The sequence below is a fragment of the Myotis myotis genome, unplaced genomic scaffold, assembly GCF_014108235.1.
Source record: "Myotis myotis isolate mMyoMyo1 unplaced genomic scaffold, mMyoMyo1.p scaffold_m19_p_4, whole genome shotgun sequence".
Taxonomy (NCBI): domain Eukaryota; kingdom Metazoa; phylum Chordata; class Mammalia; order Chiroptera; family Vespertilionidae; genus Myotis; species Myotis myotis.
Genome location: NW_023416346.1, coordinates 11,867,520 through 11,895,195, shown reverse-complemented (window position 1 = coordinate 11,895,195; position 27,676 = coordinate 11,867,520). Strand labels below are relative to the sequence as shown.

Genomic DNA, 27,676 nt, shown 5'->3' with positions numbered 1-27,676 from the left:
ACATCCAAGAATCTACTCCAAATAAGGGAAAATATGAAAGAGCTGGATTTAGGCTTCCAAAGACTGCCTGATCTGGGGGCTTTGTGATGGGGCGCCATCTGGTGGTGATAAGATGTCCCCTAGGGACAAGAACCCTCTACACCCCCAGCCCTGTCTCCCCCAAATAGGGAAAGCCTAGGGCTGGAAGCCAGGACACCTAGCTTCTGCCCACTTTTCTGTTAGAGTTGAGTGCTGGCTGGTTACTCTGACTCAGTTTCCCTGCTCTCTGAAGATTAAGGAATGAACACAGACGATCCAGTTGGACGGCACTTAGTGAAAAGAAAATCAGTTCTTAATGTCATGCTGTCCTTGGGAACTTGCTTTCCAGTGGGACAGGGGGAGCTGGAGGACAACTTAGCGTGTCTTGAATGGAGCCTGGCAGGAAGGGGTCCATCCGGGTTCCCCCTTCACAGCTCTCCCTCCCACCTTCACTCCAGTTCACAAGACACTGGTGTGGAGTTTTGTGCAGGTGTGGTTGAAAGTGCTCGGGAGAGGGGAGAGTGCGCAGGAGGTGGGCCTCAGATTGGGAGTCTCTACCACTACCATTGGTGGGGAAAACCAGTCGTGTGACAGGTAGCCCCTACGTGAGCATGCTGGGGGGTAGGGAAGATGCCGGCTGGGACCATAGCCCCACTGTGGGTAATGCAGGCACTTAGTCATGCAAGAGTCAACCATATTTGGACATGACATGCTGGCTGAACCAGGGCTTGCTGTCCCACTGGTCTTTAGCAGATAACTGAATTATGGCTAGTCTGCAGCTCAATCTAAGAATCCAGTAGGAGGGACAGAGACCTAAAGAAGGGAACATACTGGAGAAGGGAGGCACATGGGACTGGGAGGAATAAGCCCACTCTGGGGAAAAGGGCTTCTCTTGACTGAAGAGGGTGGCAGTGAGCGTCTCCAACAGGCCTTTTGCTGGTGTCCATGTTCCCACAGCAGCCTCCTCACTGTCGCCAGAGTTATCTACTAAAAAATTAATTTTGAGCGAGTAGTTCCCCATTGCCCTGGCGACACAATCCAGGCCTTAGCAGCCTTCTCTGGTTTGTCCCTCTCAGTCCCCTGCCCACACCCTGTTCTCAGAAGGGGCCCCTCTGCATGGCCACAGCACTGAAGCCCACCCAGACCCAGGTGATCAGAGCCTGCCAAGCCTTATTGGAAGCCATGAGCCAATGGAAGGGCCCCTGGGCTTCCTGCCTGGCCACCTCCTGGGTCACACTGGGCTCTGGAACCAGTTAGACAGGAGAGGAAACCCCTAGTACCCCAGGTGGACAGCAACCCCAGGCAGACACTTGCTGTCTGTGCTCACATCACACGTACGCGGTGCCCTCTGCCAATGCCCATTGGCACACCGGGCCCCTTCTAAGACTGCTTGCTCCTGGAGTGCTGGCAGCCTCCTGGCCCAGTGCCCCATTTCCTCCCGAGTGGAGCAGGGAGGGAGGGAAGCAGTAAGGACCTGTAGGCGCAGGTGCACAGACCAGAGCTGTGAAGAGCGCAATGCCTGGCCGGGAGCAAAGGGTCTAGGGTGCAGCCTGGGAGGCAGTGTAGGGTCTGGGCCCTGCCAGCAGCCACTTCCCAGGTGTGGGGCATGTGCTTCCAGCAGTGCCTGGCCCAGACCGTGCTCTCCAAGGGCTCACCCTTAGGATCAGCCCCTTCCCGGCTGCTGCTGGGGCACCGGACAGGGTGTGGCTGGGGAACCCCCACGCTGGAGCCCCGGGGGGTGGGGTCAGGGATGTGCTGCCGGGAGGGGGCGGAGCCCACGTGACTCACGCAGGGCAAGCTATCGCTATGGCCCTAGGGGCCTTGGGGAAGGAAAGTCCCTTGTATGGCATGCTCGCTGGAGACCGAGGCCCAGTGGTCCAGAGCCAGAAGCTGCTCAGCCTTTCCTCGCTGCAGGGTTTTCTGCAGCGCTGATGTGAGGCCGTCCTTGCCCCATTTGGGGTCCAACGAAACTTCCTCGGAGCACGGGGGGCTGGGGGAGTCGACTCAAAACTGCCCGGGTCGGGAGGGGGGGCCTTTGGGGGGCATTCCAATGAGCGAGGTGGGGCGGGCCACCCCCAAAGCCCCACCCCATGACCACGCCCCATAGTGACCCCACCCCCAGCCCCGCCCCCAGCCCGCATTTAAAGGGCTCGCTCTCTCCACAGCGCAACCTCCGCTGTCTGCATCGCCCCTTGCACGCCGGAGTGCCTGCGACTTTAATTAAAGGGCCGTCCCCTCGCCTAGGCTGCAGCACCGCCCATCGGCTCCTCGCGCCTCAAAATGAGTAGCTCCCACTCCCGAGCGGGCCAGAGCGCGGCGGGCGCGGCTCCGGGTGGCGGTAACGACACGCGAGACGCCGAGATGCCGGCCACCGAGAAGGACCTGGCGGAGGACGCGCCGTGGAAGAAAATCCAGCAGAACACATTCACGCGCTGGTGCAATGAGCACCTCAAATGCGTGAGCAAGCGCATCGCCAACCTGCAGACGGACCTGAGTGACGGGCTGCGGCTGATCGCGCTGCTCGAGGTGCTCAGCCAGAAAAAGATGCACCGCAAGCACAACCAGAGGCCCACCTTCCGCCAGATGCAGCTCGAGAACGTGTCGGTGGCGCTCGAGTTCCTGGACCGCGAGAGCATCAAGCTCGTGTCCATCGGTGAGGGCGCGTGCCGCCCCGTGGCGCCGGGAGGGCGAGGGCGGGGGGCTCCGCATGTCCTTCCATCTCCCCTGGGTAGACCCCTCCCAGCCACCCTCCCCGAGTCGTGGTGCTTTCTCGGCCCCCTCCCCCCAGCCCGGCTGAGGGGCTCCGCGCGGGCCGGGCCTCGAGAACAAAGGCGCGCTGGCAGGCTCGCCCCGCTGCTGTGCGGACCGCTACGCGCCCCCGCCCGCCGCGCCCCGGCTGGCCCGCGCCCAGGCTGAGCTCACATCCTCCGCAGGCCGTGCCCCCGCCCCTTCGCTTGCTGTGGGAGAGGGCCTGGGGGTGGGCACTGGCCAGGCTCTGGCCCTGCGCCCAGTGTCCCATCCCTGTGCAGCGGGAGGCCCGGTTTCTCTACCTCCTGCAGCACTTTGGAGAGGGCCTTCTGACTTTCAGGTTCCCCTGTGGTTGCTAAACAAGGGAGTTAGAGTTTGCGGGTTCCATTGTTTAGGGCTCTCAGCTTTTTCTGGTCTTGGAAGATGCCCCCCCCCTCCTCAGAGATGGCTCTAACCCCCAGTTTAGATCTCTGCCAGGGAACTTAGGAGGCCAGAGAAGGGCATGGCTAGCAAAACAGAACGTGAAATGAGTCTGGGTGTCAGCCAGTGAAGGGAGCTGGTTTGTCGTCTACTGAAACACTGAATTACTGTTGAACTTGGGCCAAACTCTTGTTTCTATGTAGGACTTGGCTTTTCTGCATCTCAAATGCAGGAGTTGGTTGGGAGGTACTCCAGCGTGTGCTGGGCTCACTGCCAGCCCAGTGTCCGTGTCACTGGGCTGGTGATGCTGGCATTGACCGGGCCTACTGTAGCATCCCTGGCTCTTAAGGTGGAACCCACTCCGGGACAGGCAGCAGAACTGGTGGCTTGGGGGCATTGTACAATAGAAAGAAGAAAGGCCATGAACTTTTTTCAGAATTGAAAGGGGTCTTTCAGTTGGCCCCCTTGCCCCGATTCGATCCATGCTGAGCCTGAGAAAGTGGGAGACCAAGATTCAGGTGCCTCCAACCACTCAGAGGGTTGGTCTCCAGGGCCTCACCTCTTTCTTTGGAATGCCTTTGGAGGCTCAGGCCCACCCCCCAGTCCCAGTCTGTGTCTAGCCAAGCTGAGTCATCTCTGAGCCTTGGGTGGGGGGGCAACCGGATGTGGGGAGGCGGGCCACACCCCAGCTGTCTGAGGGGGGGTCTCCTCCTCCCTTCTCTTTTGAGCTGGCTGGAGCAGGCCTAGTTCCCAGAGCTTTGCCATATAAGGCAAAAAAATGTTGGAAAGCAGCAGTGATTAGGGGAGGGAGGGGGCAGGCTGGCCCAGGGGCTGGGGAAAGGGGGTGGGAGGGGGCGGGGCCATCCAACCAGGCAGTCTCCCAATGAAGCCCGGCCCTTCCCTCTCTCTTTTCTGAGGGGGATGGGGAGGGCCTAGGCCTGCCTCCTATGGACCAGGGGGCGGGCCCAGCCTGACCCACCAGGGCTGATAAGCTTGGCCTTGTGTGTCCCCTCCTGGGTCACAGTGGGCCTCAGGCCTCATTAGGGCTCTTCTGCTGGACCCAGGACTCTGGGGATGGGGGCCTTGTGGGAAGCCCTGGCTGGTCCTGTGCATTTGGTCTTCTCTGACCCTTCCAGTCACCACTAGCCTGAAGCCCCCTCTCCACTTTCCCACCATTTGGAGACAGTGCAAGCCAGTGGTGCAGGACTCTGACCAATCTCAGTCTGGGGACAGAGAGGCCACTCTGCTCTGAGCGGCTCAGCTGGTCCTCAGGGTGCTGCCTACTAGACTCAGAGGCCACCCGCCATTGATCACCCTTTGGTAGCATCCATTCCCTTCTCCCCACCCCCAAGTTGACTCACTAGACAAGTATTTTCTCTTGATTGGGGGTTGGGTAGGTTGGAGACAGCAGGGATTTCAAAGATGAGCTCTTAGAAAGCTTGGCCTTTCTCTGGGCCCCACTCCCAGCCCCTCACCCCTTGAAGCCAAGACCCACAAGGGCCTTGGGTGGGTCCCACAGCCCAGAGGGGTTCCCATGGTGACAGGGTGCAGGGTGCCCGCCCTAACCACTTCCCCTGTGGTTAGCTTGGTGGCCGCCCGCCCACAGCCCAGCAGCCCGTTAGGTGGCAAGGAGGACAGGCAGCAGCCGGTTGGGCTCTGCTGAGGCAGCGGGATCAAGGACCCCACCCATGGCCTCTGCTACCCCAGTTCTCAAGCTGGGCCCTGGGCGTCCAACCCAGCCTCAGTGGCTCTGCCCTCCTCCTCGGGCTGGGTGAGGGGGCCCCCAGAATGTGCCCTGCTCATCCTCCTGCTGGGCCCCAGTGAGTCATGGCCCATTGCCATTGGGCTCCCGACCCCTCCCCTGTGCCATGACCTTGCCTGACTCCCAGCTTGGTCCTGCGGGGGGTGGGGGACACTAAGGAAGTGCAGGGTGGGGCTTGCACCCTCCACCCCAAGAGGGGGGCCTTGCCAAACTCAGGCCTTGCCCAACACCTCTACTTCCCTTGCCTCCTGCCACCCACCTTGGGGAAGCAGTTGTATTTCCCAACTGCCCCACCCACCAGCCTTCCTCTTCCCCTTCCTCAGCCCTGGTCAGGGGCCCTGGCATCCAGGCCCACTAGGGCTGCGCTGTTCCTACTGCTTGTTGCCTGGAAACCCGTGGAGATGAGTGATGGGCCCCTGCTTGCGTTGCTACAGAGCACTCATCCTGCTCACTCCAGGGCCCCTCCCCTGGCCCTGTCTGCAGCCTGCTGCTGTCGTCAGTCCTTCCTCTTGTCCCCCAGGGCTTCCCGCAACACCCCCTAACTCCACTCATTTCCCCCCAAAAGTTTTCTTCCCTCTGAAACCACCTACACCCCCTCCGGGGGCTTCTCCCCCACATGGGGTTCCCTGTGCTGCCATGCTCTCCACTGCCTGGGAGCCACCTGACACCCTGTGTGTGCACCCTCCCCACTCGCAAGCCCGTGTGTGCACACGTGCACAGGGGCACTTGGGTGGGGCCCCTGCTGTCCAACACCGTCACTCTTTTCCCTCGCAGACAGCAAGGCCATCGTGGATGGGAACCTGAAGCTGATCTTGGGCCTCATCTGGACCCTGATTCTGCACTACTCCATCTCCATGCCCATGTGGGATGAGGAGGAGGATGAAGAAGCTAAGAAGCAAACGCCCAAGCAGAGGCTCCTGGGCTGGATCCAGAACAAGCTGCCGCAGCTGCCCATCACCAACTTCAGTCGGGACTGGCAGAGTGGCAGAGCCCTAGGCGCCCTTGTTGATAGCTGCGCCCCGGGTAAGGAGTGTGGGAGTGGGAGGCGCGGGGCTAGAGCTGGGGCTGTGAGTAAGACAGTGGATACGGCCTGCAGGGGAGTCTGGCGGACCCCAGACTCAGTCATCCTTGTTCTGCAGGCCTGTGTCCTGACTGGGATTCCTGGGACGCCAGCAAGCCTGTGAACAATGCGCGGGAAGCCATGCAGCAGGCCGATGACTGGCTGGGCATCCCTCAGGTACAACTCTGCCTGGACATCCAGGGCTGTCCAGGGGCCAAGTCCCAGGGGGAGTGGGGTCCTATCCCTGGAACCCAAGGCCTGGAGGCCAAATGGTTCTTGTCTTTTGACTGTGACAGGTGATCACCCCCGAGGAGATCGTGGACCCCAATGTGGACGAACACTCCGTCATGACCTACCTGTCCCAGTTCCCCAAGGCCAAGCTGAAGCCAGGGGCTCCCCTGAGACCCAAACTGAACCCAAAGAAAGCCCGAGCCTATGGGCCAGGTGAGGGAGACGGGGCCTGGGGATGTTCAGGGACATGGCGGCTAGGTTCTCAAACGCCCCCTGAGAGTCAGACAGGCATGAGTCAGAGCTGGTCCAAACTGGCCACTTGCGACTAGCCGTCAACCCAAGGTGGGACCTGTTCAAGGAGGGAGCACCCAGCCACTTTCCTGTAAGTGGAGACCAAACCCGGCCAGGGCATCACGCAGGAGCAAGGGCCCAGGCAAATTCAAGTGAGAGTTCCAGAAAACAGGCCCAGGCCTGTCTCACAGTGAAGGTACAGCTGGGGCCCAAGGCCAGGCTCCATGCACCGGCGTTCACGCTGAACTGACTCAGCCAGTTCTGAGTGTTCCACTGGGACGGCGGGGAGGGGGCTGAGCTGCGGAAGGAGATGCTACTGAAGGATGATGGGGGAGGGGGAAGGCCGTGCACGGCCCTAGCACCCAGCCATGCCTTTCTCCTCCCTTGGCAGGCATCGAGCCCACAGGCAATATGGTGAAGAAGCGGGCAGAGTTTACTGTGGAGACCAGAAGTGCCGGCCAGGGAGAGGTGCTGGTGTACGTGGAGGACCCAGCTGGACACCAAGAGGAGGTAGGGCCACCTTCAGGCTGGGTGGGGCACTGCAGTGCCTCCACTTAAAGGGGCTGCTCTTGCCCTGACCGGTTTGGCCCAGTGGATAGAGTGTCGGCCTGAGGACTGAAGGGTCCTGGGTTCAATTCCGGTCAAGGGCATGTACCTTAGTTATGGGCACATCCCCAGTGGGGAGTGTGCAGGAGGCAGCTGATCGATGTTTCTCTCTCATCGATGTTTCTAACTCTCTATCCCTCTCCTCCCTTCCTCTCTGTAAAAAATCAATAAAATATATAATTAATAAATAAATAATGGGCTTGTGGCTCACTGGTTGAGCATTGACCTATGAACCAGGAGATCATGGTTCTATTCCCGGTCAGGGCACATGCTCAGGTTGCGGGCTTGGTCCCCAGTGTGGGGCGTGCAGGAGACAGCCAACCAATGATTCTCTCTCATCACTGATGTTTCTATCTCTCCCTGTCCTTTCCTCTCTCTGGAATCAATAAAAGTATATTTAAAAAAATAAAGGGGCTGGTCTTAGCAAAGGCTCATGGGCTCCTTGTTACCACAGGCCAAAGTGACTGCCAATAACGACAAGAACCGTACCTTCTCTGTCTGGTATGTCCCCGAGGTGACGGGGACTCACAAGGTGAGCCCTCAGCCTGTGGGGAGGCTGGTGGCGGGGACAGTGGCTGTGGGGCCCCGACCCTCTCACAGCCTGCCCCTCCTGGAAACAGGTCACCGTGCTCTTTGCTGGCCAGCATATCGCCAAGAGCCCCTTTGAGGTGTATGTGGACAAGTCCCAGGGCGACGCCAGCAAGGTGACTGCTCAGGGCCCCGGCCTGGAGCCCAGCGGCAACATCGCCAACAAGACCACCTACTTTGAGATCTTCACAGCAGGTGAGAGGAGGCTGCTGAGCAGGCGGTTCTGGGGTGGCGGAGTGTTGCTGGGGTCCGGGCGCAGCCTGGAGGCTCTGGGAGCTAAGCTGGTACTTTGTGGCAGGAGCTGGCTCAGGGGATGTAGAGGTCACGATCCAGGACCCTACCGGACAGAAGGGCACTGTGGAGCCTCAGCTGGAGGCCAGGGGCGACAGCACCTATCGCTGCAGCTACCAGCCCACCATGGAGGGTGTCCACACTGTGCACGTCACCTTCGCTGGCGTGCCTATCCCTCGAAGCCCCTACACTGTTACTATTGGCCAAGGTAGGCTGGTCCCGGCCACCTACGTCCCCCATTGCTGGGGCCTCCCATGGGATGGTCGGTTGGAGGGTCCCACTCCAGCCCTCCCCACCCTGGCACCCGGGGTCTCTGCTTCCACTGTTGGGGTGAGCTCTCTTTCCTCCCCCGCTGGGGCCCTTCTTCCTGTTCCTCTCGCCCTTTCCATCTCTCTTTCTCTTCACGCTTTCACCTTCGGAAGAACTTGCTCGAGCTGTCTAGAATCCTGCTGCTCTCTGCTCTGCCCACAGGGTCAACGGTACTTGGATCTGTCTTGCTTTGGGAGGGGCGGGCTGGGTGGGGCCGGGGAGCTGGTGTGGAGCAGGTGGGAGGAGGCCATCACATCCTGGTCTGGGCCACAGGTCCTGGGGTCGGGGTCCCTTTCATTTCTTCCTGGCATGTCCCTCCCTATCTCCTGGGGTCAATTGTGAGGGTCCCCACCCTCATCCTGATGGCCCAGCCCTGTGGGAGGAAGCAAGGGAGGGGTCACCCCGAGGCTTCATGAGCCCTCTGCCCACAGCTTGTAACCCGAGTGCCTGCCGTGCTGTTGGCCGGGGCCTCCAGCCCAAAGGCGTGCGGGTGAAGGAGACTGCTGACTTCAAGGTGTACACGAAGGGCGCAGGCAGTGGGGAGCTCAAGGTCATCGTGAAGGGTCCAAGTAAGTCAGCCTGCAGCTGAGGTGGGCAGTGGCCGCCCCAGGGGTGCTGCTGGGCAGGCCTGAGGCCCTCCTTTGTCTCTGGCAGAGGGTGAGGAGCGTGTAAAACAGAAGGACCTGGGGGATGGTGTTTACGGCTTCGAGTATTACCCCACGGTGCCTGGCACATACACCGTCACCATCACGTGGGGCGGCCAGAACATCGGGCGCAGGTGAGGCCCCAACCCAGTGCTCAGAACCAATGCAGTGTAACCCCCCACCCTGCTCAGGGCGGTGCCCCTCAGCACATACCCCTGTGTGGCTCTTTCTCTACAGTCCCTTCGAGGTGAAGGTGGGCACGGAGTGTGGCAATCAGAAGGTGCGGGCCTGGGGGCCCGGCCTGGAGGGTGGTGTCGTTGGCAAGTCAGCGGACTTCGTGGTGGAGGCCATCGGGGATGACGTAGGCACCCTCGGTGAGTTGGAGGCTACAGTGTGGGCAGCCGGGGGCTCCCTGCCAGGCTCCAGGGCACTGATAGAGTTGGTGGCTTGTTGACAGGCTTCTCCGTGGAGGGCCCATCGCAGGCCAAGATTGAATGTGATGACAAGGGCGATGGCTCCTGTGATGTGCGCTACTGGCCCCAGGAAGCTGGCGAGTATGCTGTACACGTGCTGTGCAACAGCGAGGACATCCGCCTCAGCCCCTTCATGGCTGACATCCGGGAGGCACCGCAGGACTTCCACCCAGACAGGGTAATGCGCATGTTCCACTGGCCCGGGTCTTGGCCCTCTTTTGCCTCCACTTGGGGGCTGGGCTGAGTGATTGGTGTTCCAGCGGTGTTTTCCCTGCCACCCTATTTCCTTGGTGGCCTGCATTTGGTCCCCTGAGATCTGGGTGGCTTCCCATCAGGTGAAGGCGCGTGGCCCTGGATTGGAGAAGACGGGCGTGGCCGTCAACAAGCCAGCGGAGTTCACGGTGGATGCTAAGCTCGGCGGGAAGGCCCCTCTCCGGGTTCAAGTGCAGGTGGGGTGCCCACCCATGGCACAGAGGTGGGGGTGGGCAGCTGCCCAGATCTGAGTACTGACCAGTTGGCCACGTACTTTCCAGGACAACGAGGGCTGCCCCGTGGAGGCATCAGTCAAGGACAATGGCAACGGCACATACAGCTGTTCCTACGTGCCCAGGAAGCCCGTGAAGCACACAGCCATGGTGTCCTGGGGAGGTGTCAGCATCCCTAACAGCCCCTTCCGGGTGAGCTGGCCCTCCCACAGGCCTTCGATAGCCCTTCATCACATCTTCCTAGGGCACCTGTCCCGTGTTTATCTATAGCTCTTAGATCAAACGTGAATCCCAGACAGCTCATCCATTCCAAGTGTATAGCTTGGTAGTCTTGAGTCCATTCAGAGTTGTGCAATGGATAACACAATTAAAGACTAGGTAGGGTTTTGTGTTTTTTTAACTGATTTCAGAGAAGGGAGAGGGAGAGATTGAAACATCAATGATGACAGAATCATTGATTGGCTGCTTCCTGTACACCCCCTACTGGGGATTGAGCCCACATCCCAGGCATGTGCCCTGACCAGGGATCCAACTGTGACCAATGCTCAACCTCTGAGCCACACCGGCCAGGCAAGACTAGATAGTTTTCATCATCGCAAACAAACGCTCCTCTACCCCCCAGAAATCCCCCTCCCCCAACCCTGAGCAACCACTATTCTGCTTTCTGCCTGTTCTAGACATTTGCTATCAATGGAACCATGTAATGTCTAGCAGCCTTTTGTGTCTGAATGCTTTCACTCAACATAATGTTTCAATTGTGGTTCTACTTGCAGCATGAATTGGTACTTCCTGCCTTTTCATGGCTGAATGATAGTCCATTGTATGGATTAGACCACATTGTATTTATCCAGTTATTTGTTGATGGGCCTTTGTTATGTTCTCCCTTTTGGCTGTTGTGAGTAGTGCCACTATGAACATTTGGGTACAAGTATGCAGACGAGTGATCTCATTTCTCTGGGTAGATAGAGGCATAAGAGCGGGATTACAGTGTCATAAGGTCTTTTTATGGTTAATCACTTAAGGCACCACAAGACCACTTCCCAAGGTGGTTGCACCATTTTGCGTAACAGCCAGCAGTGGATGAAGGCTGGTAATACCCTTGCCCTTACCTTGTCCTGTGCAGGTGAACGTGGGAGCCGGCAGCCACCCAAACAAGGTCAAGGTGTACGGCCCAGGAGTGGCCAAGACAGGACTCAAGGCTCATGAGCCCACCTACTTCACCGTGGACTGCACGGAGGCCGGCCAGGGTAAGGCTCTGCTTCAGGTGGGTGGACATGTGGGTGAGGCATCCGCATGAGGTCCCAGCCTCCACTCCCTCCCCTGCTGCAGGCGATGTCAGCATTGGCATCAAGTGTGCCCCTGGTGTGGTGGGCCCGGCTGAGGCCGACATCGATTTTGACATCATTCGCAATGACAATGACACCTTCACGGTCAAGTACACACCACGTGGGGCTGGCAGCTACACCATCATGGTCCTCTTTGCTGACCAGGTGGGTGTTGCTGCTTCCCGCCCCCAACACTGCTGAGCATTGGGGTGCTGTTCTCCTCTTAGTCCGCTCCTCCCACCATTGCAGGCTACACCTACCAGCCCCATCCGGGTCAAGGTGGAACCCTCCCATGATGCCAGCAAGGTGAAGGCAGAAGGACCTGGCCTCAGCCGCACAGGTGAGGATGACCACCCTCTGGAGAGATCAGGGACCTCAAGGGGGATTGAGGCAACGTGCCCCTAATGGCTGCCGTGTCTCCTCAGGTGTTGAGCTTGGCAAACCCACCCACTTCACGGTCAATGCCAAAGCTGCTGGCAAGGGCAAACTGGATGTCCAGTTCTCAGGAACGGCCAAGGGGGATGCAGTGCGTGATGTGGACATCATCGACCACCACGATAATACCTACACGGTCAAGTACACTCCTGTACAGCAGGTAGCGCCCTTAACCTCTGCAGCCTGCACCTCTTCTACACCCATCATGCCCATGGTCCTCCTTGAACGGTGGGCTGGGTGGGTTGCTCCAGGAGGCTTCCCACTCACTGCCATTTCCCACCTGGGAGACAGTGGGCATGAAGGCCAGGGGCGGAAGAGGAGAGCCAGTTGGTTGACCTATGAACCAGGAAGTCATGGTTTGATTCCTGGTCAGGGCACATGCCCAGGTTGTGGGCTCAATCCCCAGTGTGGGGCATGCAGGAGGCAGCCGATCAATGATTCTCTCATCATTGATGTTTCTATCTCTCCCTCTCCCTTCCTCTCTGAAATCAATAAACATAAGAGGACAGCCAGTGTCTCTCTGACCAGCCCCCAATTCCTAACGGGAAGCTGCAGGCCAGGAAACCAGGGTCATGACCTATGACTCTACCCTTCTGTACCCCTCCCAGGGCCCAGTGGGCGTCAATGTCACTTACGGAGGGGATCCTATTCCTAAGAGCCCCTTCTCCGTGGGGGTGTCTCCAAGCTTGGACCTCAGCAAGATCAAGGTGTCCGGCCTGGGAGAGAGTAAGTAGTTGGAGCCCTTGTCGTGGTGACCGAGATGGCCCAGGAGCTGCCCGGGCTCAGTGTCACAGTTCTTTCCCTTCTTCTGTCATCTCAATAGAGGTGGACGTTGGCAAAGACCAGGAGTTCACAGTCAAGTCAAAGGGTGCTGGTGGCCAAGGCAAAGTGGCATCCAAGATCGTGGGCCCGTCCGGCGCATCAGTGCCCTGCAAGGTGGAGCCCGGCCTAGGGGCTGACAACAGTGTCGTGCGCTTTGTGCCCCGCGAGGAGGGGTCCTACGAGGTTGAGGTGACTTACGACGGTGTGCCTGTGCCTGGCAGCCCCTTTCCTATGGAAGCCGTGCCTCCCACAAAGCCTAGTAAGGTAACTGAGGTATGGGGGCCACCCTGTCTTTTCCAGACACGCCCTTACCCTTTATCAGGCTGAGGCCTGCTTATGCCCCTGTCTCGTAGGGGAGGGAAGCCAGAACAAGAGGAAGTAGATTGTCCTCACTGGTTTGACTCAATGGATAGAGCGTTGGCCTGTGGACTAAAGGGTCCCAGGTTCAGTTCCCAGTCGGGACATGTGCCTGGGTTGTGGGCTCGATCCCCAGTGTGGGGCGTGCAGGAAGCAGCCAATCAATGATTCTCTCTCATCATTGATGTTTCTCCCTCTCTCTTCCTCTCTGAAATAAAAATATATATATATATATATTTTATAAATTAAATTTAAAAATAGATTGAAGTGGGGGCCAGGGGTCAAGGGTCAGGGAGGTGGTGTGGTTTCAGCTCTTGACCTGCCCATCTCTCCTCAGGTGAAGGCGTTTGGGCCAGGGCTGCAGGGCGGCAGTGCAGGCTCCCCTGCCCGCTTCACCATCGACACCAAGGGCGCCGGCACTGGCGGCTTGGGCCTGACCGTGGAGGGCCCCTGCGAGGCGCAGCTCGAGTGCCTGGACAATGGGGATGGCACATGCTCCGTGTCCTATGTGCCCACCGAGCCCGGAGACTACAACATCAACATCCTCTTCGCCGACACTCACATCCCCGGCTCCCCATTCAAGGCGCATGTGGTGCCCTGTTTTGACGCATCCAAGGTCAAGTGCTCCGGCCCTGGGCTGGAGCGTGCCACGGCTGGGGAGGCAGGCCAGTTCCATGTGGACTGCTCAAGCGCAGGCAGTGCAGAGCTGACCATCGAGATCCGCTCCGAGGCCGGGTTGCCTGCCGAGGTGCACATACAAGACCACGGTGACGGCACACACACCATCACCTACATCCCTCTTTGCCCTGGCTCCTACACCGTCACCATCAAATACGGTGGCCAGCCTGTGCCCAACTTCCCCAGCAAGCTGCAGGTGGAGCCCGCGGTAGACACTTCCGGTGTCCAGTGCTACGGGCCTGGCATCGACGGCCAAGGTGAGAGGCCACACTGCGAGACAAGGGGACTGGGGGCATCTAGGGTCCCCAGAGCCCCCGGAGCCCATGCCTACTCCTCATTGCCCCCTTACAGGCGTCTTCCGAGAGGCCACCACTGAGTTCAGCGTGGATGCCCGGGCTCTGACGAAAACTGGAGGGCCGCATGTCAAGGCCCGCGTGGCTAACCCCTCAGGCAACCTGACCGAGACCTACGTGCAGGACTGTGGTGACGGCACGTACAAAGTGGAGTACACACCTTATGAGGAGGGTATGTGCCAGGGCTCCCCGGGGCTGTGAGGCATGCGTGGGGTGGCCCGGGCTCCTCCTCACCCAGCCTGCCATCCTCCAGGACTTCACTCTGTGGACGTGACCTACGATGGCAGCCCTGTGCCCAGCAGCCCCTTCCAGGTGCCCGTGACCGAGGGCTGCGACCCTTCCCGAGTGCGCGTCCACGGGCCAGGCATCCAAAGTGGCACCACCAACAAGCCCAACAAGTTCACCGTGGAGACGAGGTGAGGAAGTGCCCAGGAGGCAGGGGCGTGATGGGCCTTGAAACTCCAGGACTAACTGGCTGTCTGTCTGGACTAGGGGAGCTGGCACAGGGGGCCTGGGCCTGGCTGTAGAGGGCCCCTCTGAGGCCAAGATGTCCTGCATGGATAACAAAGATGGCAGCTGCTCGGTTGAGTACATCCCCTATGAGGCTGGCACCTACAGCCTTAATGTCACCTATGGCGGCCACCAAGTGCCAGGTGAGGAGGCAGGTCGGCTAGGACTGAGCTGGAACCACCCGTTGCCCTCCACCCTGTCTCACACACAATCTGTCCTTCTGCCCCCCACCCAGGCAGTCCTTTCAAGGTCCCTGTGCATGATGTGACAGACGCAACCAAGGTCAAGTGCTCTGGACCTGGCCTGAGCCCAGGGATGGTCCGTGCCAATCTGCCTCAGTCCTTCCAGGTGGACACGAGCAAGGCTGGTGTGGCCCCACTACAGGTCAAAGTGCAGGGACCCAAAGGTGAGTGTCCACACGCTTAAGAGCAGTAGGTTGGGTCCAGCCAGTGTGGCTCAGTGGTTGAGTGCCGACCCATGAACCAGGAGGTCACAGTTCGATTCCTTGTCAGGGCACATGCTCGGGTGTGGGCTCAATCCCCAGTGTGGGGCGTGCAGGAGGCAGCTGATTAATGATTCTCTCTCATCATGGATGTTTCTGTCTCTCTCTCCATCTCCCTTCTGCTCTGAAATCTATAAAAAAATATATTTTTAAAAAGAGCAAGAGGTTGGGAGGGCATGATCCTCTTTGAGGGGTGGGGGGAAGAGAGCAGAGGCCTTGCCCAAGAGGCTGGAGCAGGTGCACCAGCTGTTGAATGAGGAGCCTTGGGTGATGGGACCAGATGGAGGTAGAATAGACACTGAACAGATGTGGCAGCAGGGACCAAGGGCCAGGGTCCAAGCTGGCACCCAGAGTAGTTTCTGGTGTCACAGGGCGCAGGGCCATTCCTGGGATGGGCAGGTGAGGGCAAAATGAGGTGTAGGCCTGGAGTGGGGGCTTGGGTGCATAGCTGAGCCCCTGACATCCCGGGTGATGGGGCTGAGGGCTCAGGAGACTGGCTGAGGCTCTGTCTTTGGGACTGGGGCCAGGCCTGGTAGAGCCAGTGGATGTGGTAGACAACGCTGATGGCACCCAGACAGTTAACTACGTGCCCAGCCGCGAGGGGCCCTACAGCATCTCCGTGATGTACGGGGAAGAGGAAGTGCCCCGCAGGTAAGAGGCAGCTCCCTGCCAGGCTGGGGGTGGCAGGCTGGGCATCAAGAGCCTTCCTAACCACTCACCCCTGGCCCAACAAACAGCCCCTTCAAGGTCAAGGTGCTGCCTACACACGACGCCAGCAAGGTGAAAGCCAGCGGCCCTGGGCTCAACACCACCGGTGTGCCCGCCAGCCTGCCTGTGGAGTTCACCATTGATGCGAAGGACGCAGGGGAAGGCCTGCTGGCTGTCCAGATCACGGTGAGTAGCGTCCTGGGCAGCTCCTGGCCCTGCTGGGTGCCACTCCGGGCACAGGGAAGGCCAGGGAAGGTGGGGAGCCCAGGCTGGAGCCGTGTGCAGAATAGAGCATGCAGCTGGGGCACTTGAGGTCTCCCCAGGGAGTGATGCCAGCCAGGGCAGGTCTCCTGTGTGTAGGAAGATGGTGACAAGCACAGGCTTCCCCACCCGTACACTAGCTCATGCCTCACTTTGAGCACGTTACCAAAGCCCTTAGTTCCTCAACTTGCCCACTTGTGACATTAGTGCTGGGCAGGCCCCGGGGTGGAGGATGGGAGCCGAGGGGTACTCATGGGGATAAAGCAGAATGGGTGCCAAGGACCCTGGCCCTGCCTGTTGTCATGGGGGGCAGGAGCTTTGGGCATTTGGGAACCTCTCTTCTGGCCCTTGCCAGTGGGGAAGTAAAGGACAATTCTGGATGCAGGCAGCTATTTTGGGCCATGGCGGCTGAGTGACTTGGACGCTGTTCCTGCAGCAGCAGACTTGACGCTGGCTCCTTTAAGAGAACCTGAGCCCGGCTGGTATGGCTCAGTGGTTGAGCATCAATCTATGAACCAGGAGGTCATGGTTCTATTCTTGGTTGGCGCACATGCCCGGGTTGCAAGCTTGATCCCCAGTGTGGGGCGTGCAGGAGGCAACCGATCCATGATTCTCTCTCATCATTGATGTTTCTGTCTCTCTCCCTCTCCCCTCCTCTCTCTGAAATCAATAAAAATATATATTTTAGAAACCACCTCCATCCCCTGTGCTTTGCCACACAGGACCCTGAAGGCAAGCCCAAGAAGACGCATATCCAAGACAACCACGATGGCACGTACACGGTGGCCTATGTGCCAGATGTGACGGGCCGCTACACTATCCTTATCAAGTATGGCGGTGATGAGATCCCCTTCTCCCCGTACCGTGTTCGCGCCGTCCCCACCGGGGATGCCAGCAAGTGCACGGTCACAGGTGAGCCCGCCCGCCATCGGCCACGGCGCTCAGCACGGGGCTTGGGTGTGCCTGTGTGCAAGGGCTCGCTGCTTGGGGCAGCGTGTGGGAGTGGGGGCCGCCCCCTGAGTGACTCACCTGACCTTTCTCCTTGCTCTCTGCCCTCTCACCTCAGTGTCAATCGGAGGTCACGGGCTAGGTAAGCTGCTTGCCGGGGCCACTCCCAATGCCCCTCCTGCCCAGAGGGCAGCTTCCTTTCCTCTTCCGTGCTGATTCCCAGGACAGTTCCAGCTGCAGCTCTTGGCAGGGACAGAGGGGGGGGCCGGAGGGTTAGGGCCCAGGGAGGCCTCTGGAGCTGAGCATGAGCGCTCTGGCCCGTCCCCTCTCTGGGCCTCTGTTTCCCCATCTGAGAAGTTGGGTTGCAGCTGAGAGCTTTGGGGTGAGGTGCATCCTGAGAGGCACCCCACTGGGGCTCTGGGGTCTGGGGATCTTGGCACCCCAGGAAAGCCCAGGAGGCGGGCAGCAGGCGCTTCCTTCTTGCTCCCTCCTTCCATGTCAAGGGCTCCTGCATGGGCTAAGGGGACAAGGGGTCTCCCCCGACAGGCGAGAGTCCCCAGCCCTGGCCAGATCCACAGACCCTCATCCCCACCTCCCAGGGGCCTCGCGTCCCGGGCCGGGGGAGGCGCAGCCTGCATGAGCGGGTGGGGCTCGCTGGTAGTGCAGTAGCACCAGCGTTGACTGCTTGGGCGGCCAGCATGGCGGGGCCTGGCCCAGCCTCAGAGCCCCAAAGTGCACTCAGTGGCCTATCCGCCCTCCCCGCCTCCTTTCCTACCCCTGTCCCCCCAGCAGTGACGTTATTCAGAGGGTCCCCAACCAGGTGTGGCAGGGGAGAGCCAGCCCTAGGCAAGGACACCAATAAGAGGCGATTGCTACTTAGGAGGCTCTGAGGGCTGCAGGCCTGGAGCTTGGGCGAGGCAGCCAGCACAAGTTAGGGTGGCTTGGGCTTTGCAGCAAGGGCTCATCTGCCGAATATAGCAGGCCCTGGGATCTGAGATGATAGGCATGTAGGGCAGGGGGACAAGGCCTTGGGGACCAGAGGCAGGGTCAAGCCTTGGTTGAGGGCGTGGCCTCGGTTTACCTGGCCACTGTGTGCAAAACAGAGATAGTGAGCCCAATTGGGGAGCTGAAGTTACTTTTATTTTTATTTATTTATATTTTAAAAATTTATTTTTATTATAGATTTCAGAGAGGAAGGGAGAGGGAGAGATAGAAACATCTATGATGAGAGAGAATCATTGATCGGTTGCCTCCTCCATGGTCCCTACTGGGGATCGAGCCCGCAACCTGGGCATGTGTCCTTACCAGGAATCAAACCGTCACCTCCTGGTGCATAGGTTTACGCTCAACCACTGAGCCACACCGGCCGGGCTGAAGTTACTTTTAGATCAGCCAGAAGGGTGGCTTGGGCTAGGCTTGTGGCCATGGGGCTTGAGGGGGGTGCCAAGTTGGGAGGTGTACTTTGAAGATGGAGCAGCCAAGACTGGCTGATGGGCTGGGTGGGGAAAGTGGGGATTCGAGGGTAACTGAGGTTGGGGCCCAAACCACGAGCTAGATGGTGGGTTCAGTTCTCAGTTGGGGAGAATGGGTGTTGGATGGGTGTGAGGTGAGGCCTTCCAGGGCAGAGTGGGCAGCAAGTGGCCAGGCCTGGACCTCGGGAGAGCTGCGGAAGGCCAGCAGAGAGCCTAGGGCAGCCTGAGCCCTTGACCACAGGGGAGCTCAGTGGCAGGCTGGCTGGGGAACCCCTTGGACGCAGCCCTGGAGCAGGTTCCATGCTCCTGGGGGCTTCCCTGGCCAGGGCCAGCCTGCCTGTTACTTTGAGGCCTCACAGCCCCACCACCCCCTGAGCCTCCACGGCTAAGCGCAGGTCGTAACGTCACTGTCCCTCCCCTTTCCTCAGGCACTCTGGGGCCCTGGAGGCTGCTCAGCTGCTCTGCCCTTGCAACCTAGAGGCGGTGGCTGTGGCTTGGGCCTCCTGTCCCCCTCCCTCCGGGTGCTGCCGCTGCCTGTGCGCTGTGCTGCTAGGGCGCTAACCCCGCTGCTCCCTGCTTCCCTGCTCCCAGCTCCCTGCCTGCTCTGGGCTGTGCCCAGCCACCCCTCACCTCGAGCCTTCGGTTGAGCGAGCATTCTCAGTTGTCAGGAAACTCTCATTTCCCCTTCAGGCCTGGGTGGGGGCGGGAGGCGAATGTCACATCCCCCCACACTGCAGCAGGACCCCGCCTCACTGCGTGCACACACAGCACTGGGGGCCGGGGCCGGGGCCAGGCCACGGGGCAAAGGCAGCTGTGCGCCCAACCGGAGCACTGGCATTGCTCAGCGCGGTCCATGGCACCAGCTGAGGCTGAGTTGGCAGGGGAGGTGGCAGCAAACGCTTGTGCCCCAACGGCAGCAGCGGCCTCACGGGCCTCCAGGCCCGCCCTTCCTCCCCAACACCTGGGTGCCACCCGTCGGGCCTTTCCCACATGGGGGCTGCCCCCAAGACAGGGCTCCCTGGCCTGAGGTGGCTCGAGGGAACCTTTCCTGCCTTCTGAGAAACTACTCACCTTCCAAGCTCGGGGGTCAGGGGCGGGAGGCCTGGCTGTGCTTGGTGGTGGCAATAAAAGGCCTGGGCGGGCGGCAGGCAGTGGATAGGAGCAGCCTGAACGCCACGCTCATGCACTGGCCCCCCTCTGGGGACCCGCCTTGCCCCACTAGGTGCTGGCATCGGCCCCACCATCCAGATTGGGGAGGAAACGGTGATCACTGTGGACACCAAGGCTGCAGGCAAAGGCAAGGTTACCTGCACTGTGTGCACACCCGACGGCTCCGAGGTGGATGTGGATGTGGTAGAGAATGAGGATGGCACCTTTGACATCTTCTACACAGCCCCGCAGCCGGGCAAATACGTCATCTGTGTGCGCTTTGGCGGCGAGCACGTGCCCAACAGCCCCTTCCAAGTGACGGTCAGAAAGGGCCAGGGGTGAAGGGTCTGGGTGGGACCCATCCTGAAATGCCCCCCACCCCCCGCCAAAGGATTTCTCTGTGATTTCAGAGTCTCCAGCTCTTGTGTTTGCTCTGCAGGCTTTGGCTGGGGACCAGCCCACCGCGCAGCCTCCATTGAGACCTCAGCAGCTGGCCCCACCATACACCTACGCTCCGGGCGCCCAGCAGACCTGGGTATGGCCTGGTCCGCCTCCTCCAGCTCGCCTAGCTCTAGGGGACATTGGGGGGCTGGCCAGCTGGGTGTCCCATGAGGCCCATTCTGGCACATGTGAGGAGGGATCCCAAATCTTCCTGCTTGGGACTCCCTCGACTCCTACAGCCCCTCACTTGGGCCCTCTGTCTCCACTGCAGGCCCCGGAGAGACCCATGGTGGGCGTCAATGGGCTGGATGTGACCAGCCTGAGGCCCTTCGACCTTGTCATCCCCTTCACCATCAAGAAGGGCGAGATCACAGGTGAGTGGGAGCAGGAAGGAGCTTGGGAGCCGCAGAGGCCAGGGTGTGCCAAGGGGCTGCCCTGACCCTGTCACATTGCCCTGCAGGGGAGGTACGGATGCCCTCTGGCAAAGTGGCACAGCCGGCAATCACCGACAACAAGGACGGCACAGTGACGGTGCGCTACGCCCCCAGCGAAGCTGGTCTACACGAGATGGACATCCGCTATGACAACATGCACATCCCAGGTGCGCCCTCACAGAATGCCACCCCCACCTCACAGAGGCCTGGGGCAGCAGGAGGACCTGGGGGCCAACACAAGGTCCCCATTACACATGGCCCCTCTTCCTGCCTCAGGAAGCCCCCTGCAGTTCTACGTGGATTACGTCAACTGTGGCCACGTCACCGCCTACGGGCCAGGCCTCACCCACGGAGTAGTGAACAAGCCTGCTGTCTTCACAGTCAATACCAAGGACGCAGGAGAGGGTGAGTGGCAGCCAGTTTTGACCTTCCTGTGCCATGGTTGTCCTCAGCCTGTGGAGAGCTGGGCGCAGGAGAGACATTCCCGAGTGGGGTCCCCTGCCCTGTCCCCCAGCCTCTGCTTGCCTGTTGGGGCTCTCCCTCATCTTGTCCTGGGTATAGTTCCTACCCTCACCCATGATTCTCTACAGGGGGCTTGTCCCTGGCCATCGAGGGACCATCCAAAGCAGAAATCAGCTGCACCGACAATCAGGATGGGACGTGTAGTGTGTCCTACCTGCCTGTGCTACCCGGCGACTACAGCATCCTCGTCAAGTACAATGAGCAGCACATCCCAGGCAGCCCCTTCACCGCCAGGGTCACAGGTGGGTGCTAGCAGGGAGAGTGACAGGAGGAGGCAGGTGGCCTGACTGGCGTGGTTCAGTGGTTGAGCCTCGACCTATGAACCAGAAGGTCATGGTTCGATTCCCGATCAGGGCATATGCCTGGGTTGTGGGCTCCATCTGCAGTGTGGGGCGTGCAAGAAGCAACTGATCGGTGATTCTCTCTCATCATTGATGTTTCTCTCTCTCTCCCTCTCCCTGTCTTTCTGAAGTCGATAAAAGTATATTTTAGACCTTAGCCGGTTTGGCTCAGTAGATAGAGCATCAGCCTGCAGACTGAAAGATCCCGGGTTCGATTCTGGTCAAGGTCACATGCCCGGGTTGCTGGCTCGATCCCCAGTGGGGGTCTTGCAGGAGGCAGCTGATCAATGATTCTCTCTCATCATTGATGTCTCTATCTCTCTCCCCCTCCCTTCCTCTCTGAAATCAATAAGAAATATTTTTTTAAATAGTTTTGTTGTTTTAAAGAAAGGCAGGTGGCAGGGTGGGTGCCGTCTCTGCTTCTGGACACTCAATGACTGTCCTCTGCCAGGTGATGACTCCATGCGCATGTCCCACCTGAAGGTGGGCTCCGCTGCGGATATCCCTATCAACATCTCCGAGACGGACCTCAGCCTGTTGACGGCCACAGTGGTGCCTCCCTCGGGCCGCGAGGAGCCCTGTCTGCTGAAGCGGCTGCGCAATGGCCATGTGGGTAAGAGGCTGAGGGGCAGGGCCTTCTGGAAAGGAGGGAGGTTGGGGTGGGGGCATGCCTTTCCCTGGCTGACAGCCCGCTCTGTGCCCAGGGATCTCCTTCGTGCCCAAGGAGACAGGGGAGCACCTAGTGCATGTGAAAAAGGGTGGCCAGCACGTGGCCAGCAGCCCCATCCCAGTGATGATCAGCCAGTCGGAAATTGGGGATGCCAGCCGTGTGCGCGTCTCGGGCCAGGGCCTCCATGAAGGCCACACCTTTGAGCCCGCGGAGTTTATCATTGACACCCGTGATGCTGGTAAGCGATGGTGGTCTGCCCGCCAGGGTGAATCCACTGTGCTTGGCTCTCTGGCTCAGGGGTGTCCCTTCTGCAGGCTACGGCGGGCTCAGCCTGTCCATCGAGGGCCCCAGCAAAGTGGACATCAACACAGAGGACCTGGAGGATGGCACGTGCAGGGTCACCTACTGCCCCACGGAGCCCGGAAACTACATCATCAACATTAAGTTTGCTGACCAGCACGTGCCTGGTGAGTGCCACGCACGCGCACTTCTCCCTAACCCTCCTGATCGCACCCCAGGGCCAGGATGTAACCTGTATGGGGTGTGGGCTGTGCTTCCCTCCTGCAGGCAGCCCCTTCTCTGTGAAGGTGACAGGCGAAGGCCGAGTAAAAGAGAGCATCACACGCAGGCGACGGGCCCCTTCAGTGGCCAATGTTGGCAGTCATTGTGACCTCAGCCTAAAGATCCCCGGTAGGAGCTATAAGGAGCAGGGGGGGGAGGGGGGCGGGGACTAGGGAGGCCTGGTAACTCCAAGCAGAAGTCTGGGGCCTGGAGCTCCTGCTCACGAGGCTGTCCCCCACCTGCAGAAATTAGCATCCAGGACATGACAGCCCAGGTGACCAGCCCGTCAGGCAAGACCCATGAAGCTGAGATTGTGGAAGGGGAAAACCACACGTACTGCATCCGCTTTGTGCCTGCCGAGATGGGCATGCACACGGTCAGCGTCAAGTACAAGGGCCAGCACGTGCCTGGGAGCCCCTTCCAGTTCACCGTGGGGCCCCTAGGGGAAGGGGGAGCCCACAAGGTCCGCGCCGGAGGCCCTGGCCTCGAGAGGGCCGAGGCTGGAGTGCCAGGTAGGCCTGCTTCCTGCCAGCTCCTTGCTCTCCTGGGCAGGGCGGGGGGTGGAGGGGCTGAGGTCAGGAGTTGCAGCCTCGGGAGAGGTGCACATGCGCTCCACTCACCGGACACACTGCTTTGCCACAGCTGAATTCAGCATTTGGACCAGGGAAGCTGGCGCTGGGGGCCTGGCCATTGCTGTCGAAGGCCCCAGCAAGGCCGAGATCTCCTTCGAGGACCGCAAGGATGGCTCCTGCGGTGTGGCCTATGTAGTCCAGGAGCCAGGTACTGAGGGCCGGGCCGGGCCGGGGTGAGGGTTGGCGATGCCTCAGTGTGGGTGTTGGTGGGTCTATGCAGACAGTCCTGCTCGGCTCCCCTCTCCACCTTGACCCAGGGCCACTCGACTGTGGGAGGCAGGAGGTGAGAACGCGGCCAAGATGCATTATCTGCGTCTCTCCCTGCACAGGTGACTACGAGGTCTCCGTGAAGTTCAATGAGGAGCACATCCCCGACAGCCCCTTCGTGGTGCCTGTGGCTTCTCCGTCTGGCGACGCCCGCCGCCTTACTGTTTCTAGTCTTCAGGTGAGGCACTGAGAGAAACCGCCCGCCTGGGGCTCCTGGGCCCGGCCAGACCAGAGCCAGTGCACGGAGCAGGCCTCGGCCTTGTGTCGAGTGACCCACCCAGCCCCGCTCGGGGCGCCGGGCCTCTGCTCTGGCCGGGTGCAGCCCACGCTTTGGGTTGGCAGGACACATCCCTGCCCACCACGTGGAGTTTTTCTCGTGTCTCAAGTCTAAAGGCTTTGAACAGAAGCCTGTGCCCCTTGAGCACCAGGGCTGAGGTTTAAAGAGGGACAGCCTGTAGGGGCTGAGTGCTGCCCAGCGGGTAGGGCCACCCTCCCTTTACCCTGCCCCGGGGAGTGTGATTGTGGAGCGCATGCGCCTGGGGGTGGGGGCTGGGGCGTGTGCCTGTAGCTTGCTGCCCCTGGAGAATCAATGGCTCTCCCTCTTTAAACCAAGTTGGACGCCAGATGGGTAAGTGCAACCCTGTGGGCCTCCTGCTTCTGGAGCCCTGCCCTCCCTCGTCCTGACCACCCGATCTAACCACCTCTGCTGTGCTTCCAGGAGTCAGGGTTAAAGGTCAACCAGCCAGCCTCTTTTGCAGTCAGCCTGAACGGGGCCAAGGGGGCGATCGATGCCAAGGTGCACAGCCCCTCGGGAGCCCTGGAGGAGTGTTATGTCACAGAGATCGACCAAGGTGAGGCCCTGTCCCTACCCAGCCACCCCGCCACCTGCCCAGGCCCCGCTGGGAGGAGTGGGCCTGCCCAGCCGGCTGGAAGCAGGCTGAGAGTACGAAAGGAGGTACAGATTCTGTGAGCAGCCAAGATGGGCCCACACACGGGCCCCCTCAGCCAGGCGACCCTGCCACTACTCGTGACCCACACCCCTGGGCATCTAGCTCAGCAGCCACGACTGCTAGAAAGAAGACGGCCTTCTGCAGGGCCCGATGCAGTCTCCTGAAGGAGAGGCCGCAAGTGCAGCCAAGAGACTCATGGCCCTTTAGCCAGGGCATGGCACCTATAGACAGGCCTGGGCAACCCAGGGATGGGCGAGGGTGAGAGGGTGTGCATTGCTGCCGGGTAGAGTTTCGCTAGTATCACAGTGTAGTCCTGCCCCTTCCCAGCTGTGTGGCCTCGAGCAAGTTCCTTGCTGCCTCTGAGCTCCAGTTAACATGCAGGGAGCTTGGCATTTGTGGTAACCTTTCTTTTTGTTGTTAATCCTCACCTGAGGATATTTTTCCATTGATTTTTCAAGAGAGTGGAAGGGAGAGGGAGAGACACATCGATTGGTTGCCTCCCACATGCACCCTGACTGGGCCAGGGTTGAGCCTGCAACCGAGGTACATGCCCTTGACTGGAATCAAAGCCAGGACCCTTCAGTCCACGGGCTTGACGCTCCATCCACTGAGCCAAACCGGCTAGGGCCATGGTAACTTTTCTAAAGAGGCAGTGAGGTGCGTGTTTTGCTTGTAAAAGATTTCAGTCCCAGTGAGCCCCGATAGGCTGCTTGGGCATCTACAGCTTCACCCCTCAGGTTTTAGGTCTGTGCTGTGGGGTGTGGGTGCCCGGCATGGTCCATGGAAGAAGCTGCGTGAGCTGCATGGACCTGCTGGGCTCAGGCTGGCGGGCAAGGGTCGCGCCTCACAGATGTCACTTGCTCTGTCTGTGGGAAGGGACCCGGGTCCACAGCATGCCCCTCTGCTCCTCAGATAAGTACGCCGTGCGTTTTATCCCACGGGAGAATGGTGTCTACCTGATTGATGTCAAGTTCAATGGCACCCACATCCCTGGAAGCCCCTTCAAGATCCGAGTTGGGGAGCCTGGGCATGGAGGGGACCCGGGGCTGGTGTCTGCCTACGGAGCTGGCCTGGAAGGTGGCGTCACAGGTAGGTCAGCTGCTAGGGCCCCCATCTAAGATCCCAGTGACAACAGGAGGCACACAAGAATGACAAAGCTATGCTGCTGGGTGGGCAGTGGGGGGCTGGGGTGGGATGAGTCAGACCAGCTCTGCCTGACCTCCTGTGTCCCCAGGGAGCCCAGCTGAGTTTATCGTGAACACAAGCAATGCGGGAGCCGGTGCCCTCTCGGTCACCATCGACGGGCCCTCCAAGGTGAAGATGGATTGCCAGGAGTGCCCCGAGGGCTACCGCGTCACCTACACCCCCATGGTACCTGGCAGCTACCTCATCTCCATCAAATATGGTGGCCCCTACCACATCGGGGGCAGCCCCTTCAAGGCCAAAGTCACAGGTGAGCCTCTGCAGCAGACTGCTGGCGCCCACCTCAGTGCCTAGCCCTCAGCTACCTCTCAGCCCCACCTGCTCTGCCCCACAGGCCCCCGTCTCGTCAGCAACCACAGCCTCCATGAGACATCATCAGTATTTGTAGACTCCCTGACCAAGACAGCCAGTGTCCCCCAACACGGCACCCCAGGCCCAGGTCCCACTGATGCCAGCAAGGTGCTGGCCAAGGGCCTGGGGCTGAGCAAGGCCTACGTGGGCCAGAAGAGCAGCTTCACCGTGGACTGCAGCAAAGCAGGTGGGTGCCCGGAACACAGGAAGGGGGTTGAAGGGGTGGGGATGCCTTTGAGGGTGTGGCCGTCTCTTCTAGAGCCACTTCCTATTTTGGCCTCCCTGCCCTCTGCCTTAAGTACCTTGAAGGAGCTGGAGTTTCCTATGCTGGCCTGGCTGGGGGGCAGGGGTGCTGGCAGGTCTTTAGAAAGGGGTGTCAGCCTAGCCAGTGTGGCTCAGTGGGTGTGTCAACCCATGAACCAGGAGGTCAGGGTTCGATTCCCAGTCAGGGGACATGCCTGGGTTGTGGGCTCGATCCCCAGTGTGGGGTGTGCAGGAGGCAGCCGATCCATCTTTCTCTCTCATCATTGATGTTTCTATCTCTCTCTCCTTCTCCCTCCCTCTCTGAAATCAATAAAAATGTATGTTAAAAGAAGTAAAAAAAAAAAAAATAGAAAAGAAAGGGCTGTTCGCAAGGGCGGTTCGCTCTGCCCTGGCTGGGTAGGTCAGCTGGTTAGAGCATCATCCCCATACACCAAGGTTGCGGGTTCGATCCCCAGTCAGGGCACATACAAAAATTAACCAATGAATGCATAATTAAGTGGAACAATAAATCCATGTTTCTCTCTTTTCTCTCTCTCTCTCTCTCTCTCTCTCTCTCTCTCTCTCTCTCTCTCTCTCTCCCCCTCCCTCATCAATAAATAATTTTTTAAAAAGAAAGGGTTGTCATATTAGAACAGGTGAGGGGGACAGAAGGAGGGGGAGGGGGAGTCAGCATAGTTACAACTGAAAATAGGGGGCTTGGCACCTGGGACTGAGGCCCTCTCCCCTCTCCCCCTTCCAGGCAACAACATGCTGCTAGTGGGGGTGCACGGCCCCCGGACGCCCTGTGAGGAGATCCTGGTGAAGCACGTGGGCAGCCGGCTCTACAGCGTGTCCTACCTGCTCAAGGACAAGGGGGAGTACACGCTGGTTGTCAAGTGGGGCGATGAGCACATCCCAGGCAGCCCCTACCGAGTCCTGGTGCCCTGAGCACTGTGCCTGTGCCAGTGGCGACTCCCAGGACCAGAAGTGTCCCCGTGCCCACCCCTAACCCCCCTCCAAGCAGCCCCCCCTCCTCTCCTCAGCCCCGGAGCCCTGGCCAGCCCTGGCCGCCCTGTCACTGCAGCCACCCCTGCCCTGCACTCACCTGCCTCCACTTGGGCAAAGGAGAGAGGCAAGCAGCGGGAACCGTTGATGGCTCCACCTGTCTTCTTTGGTTCTGGGAGGGGTGATGGGTGGGGGCCTGTGCACGACCACCTGCTAGTTCCCTTCCCTAGCCAAGAAGAATAAAGCTCAGCTTTCATTCTCCTGAGACTGGCTCTCGATTTCTTGCAAGGATGCCAACAGGGTGGCTGGCACATGGGCCTCGGCCACAGGCTGCTGATCTCCAGGCCTGGCCCTACCTGCTGACCCCACCCCCTAACTCCAGGAGGCCCCATCTGCACTGGCCGCCTCTGCCTCTCCGGATTCAGATCAATGCAGGGCAAGGGGGATGTAGCACCCCCAGAACACGGCCTGGGAAACTTGCCCCAGTCCACACCAGGAGTAGGCGATTTCCTGGGGAAAGGCTGGGCTGTGGCCAGGCAGCAGGATGCAAAGTGCTGGGTGGAAGGACCAGGTAGCCAGGCTTGAAATCACAGCAGACCCTGGCCATCTC

At 59.8% G+C, this 27,676-nt stretch overlaps 1 protein-coding gene across 3 annotated transcripts in view; it reads left to right on the top strand.

Annotated features, from left to right (window-relative positions):
• The window catches only part of FLNA (filamin A), a 28,384-nt gene extending 1,053 nt beyond the window's left edge, over positions 1-27,331 (top strand). Inside the window, exons 2-48 of one of the 3 annotated variants that reach the window (XM_036304069.1) lie at positions 2,184-2,671; positions 5,723-5,971; positions 6,088-6,185; positions 6,305-6,452; positions 6,922-7,040; positions 7,591-7,668; positions 7,757-7,919; positions 8,023-8,223; positions 8,756-8,893; positions 8,979-9,102; positions 9,206-9,342; positions 9,426-9,619; positions 9,777-9,890; positions 9,975-10,118; positions 11,050-11,173; positions 11,256-11,416; positions 11,501-11,591; positions 11,677-11,846; positions 12,295-12,412; positions 12,510-12,772; positions 13,203-13,800; positions 13,895-14,068; positions 14,150-14,312; positions 14,389-14,549; positions 14,642-14,812; positions 15,436-15,559; positions 15,646-15,802; positions 16,600-16,789; positions 16,944-16,967; positions 19,520-19,767; positions 19,886-19,981; positions 20,159-20,261; positions 20,348-20,488; positions 20,598-20,726; positions 20,912-21,085; positions 21,636-21,797; positions 21,889-22,092; positions 22,169-22,321; positions 22,422-22,544; positions 22,661-22,927; positions 23,058-23,195; positions 23,377-23,492; positions 24,033-24,165; positions 25,177-25,353; positions 25,499-25,717; positions 25,802-26,005; positions 26,822-27,331. In XM_036304069.1, coding sequence (XP_036159962.1) covers positions 2,299-2,671; positions 5,723-5,971; positions 6,088-6,185; positions 6,305-6,452; positions 6,922-7,040; positions 7,591-7,668; positions 7,757-7,919; positions 8,023-8,223; positions 8,756-8,893; positions 8,979-9,102; positions 9,206-9,342; positions 9,426-9,619; positions 9,777-9,890; positions 9,975-10,118; positions 11,050-11,173; positions 11,256-11,416; positions 11,501-11,591; positions 11,677-11,846; positions 12,295-12,412; positions 12,510-12,772; positions 13,203-13,800; positions 13,895-14,068; positions 14,150-14,312; positions 14,389-14,549; positions 14,642-14,812; positions 15,436-15,559; positions 15,646-15,802; positions 16,600-16,789; positions 16,944-16,967; positions 19,520-19,767; positions 19,886-19,981; positions 20,159-20,261; positions 20,348-20,488; positions 20,598-20,726; positions 20,912-21,085; positions 21,636-21,797; positions 21,889-22,092; positions 22,169-22,321; positions 22,422-22,544; positions 22,661-22,927; positions 23,058-23,195; positions 23,377-23,492; positions 24,033-24,165; positions 25,177-25,353; positions 25,499-25,717; positions 25,802-26,005; positions 26,822-27,009 — 7,944 coding nt within the window. In that variant the 5' untranslated portion in view covers positions 2,184-2,298 and the 3' untranslated portion in view covers positions 27,010-27,331. Of the gene's footprint in view, positions 1-2,183; positions 2,672-5,722; positions 5,972-6,087; positions 6,186-6,304; positions 6,453-6,921; positions 7,041-7,590; positions 7,669-7,756; positions 7,920-8,022; positions 8,224-8,755; positions 8,894-8,978; positions 9,103-9,205; positions 9,343-9,425; positions 9,620-9,776; positions 9,891-9,974; positions 10,119-11,049; positions 11,174-11,255; positions 11,417-11,500; positions 11,592-11,676; positions 11,847-12,294; positions 12,413-12,509; positions 12,782-13,202; positions 13,801-13,894; positions 14,069-14,149; positions 14,313-14,388; positions 14,550-14,641; positions 14,813-15,435; positions 15,560-15,645; positions 15,803-16,599; positions 16,790-16,943; positions 16,968-19,519; positions 19,768-19,885; positions 19,982-20,158; positions 20,262-20,347; positions 20,489-20,597; positions 20,727-20,911; positions 21,086-21,635; positions 21,798-21,888; positions 22,093-22,168; positions 22,322-22,421; positions 22,545-22,660; positions 22,928-23,057; positions 23,196-23,376; positions 23,493-24,032; positions 24,166-25,176; positions 25,354-25,498; positions 25,718-25,801; positions 26,006-26,821 lie in introns of all 3 variants that reach the window. The other 2 variants (XM_036304068.1, XM_036304070.1) reach the window with 2 other exon arrangements.
• The last annotated feature ends 345 nt before the right edge of the window (positions 27,332-27,676 follow it).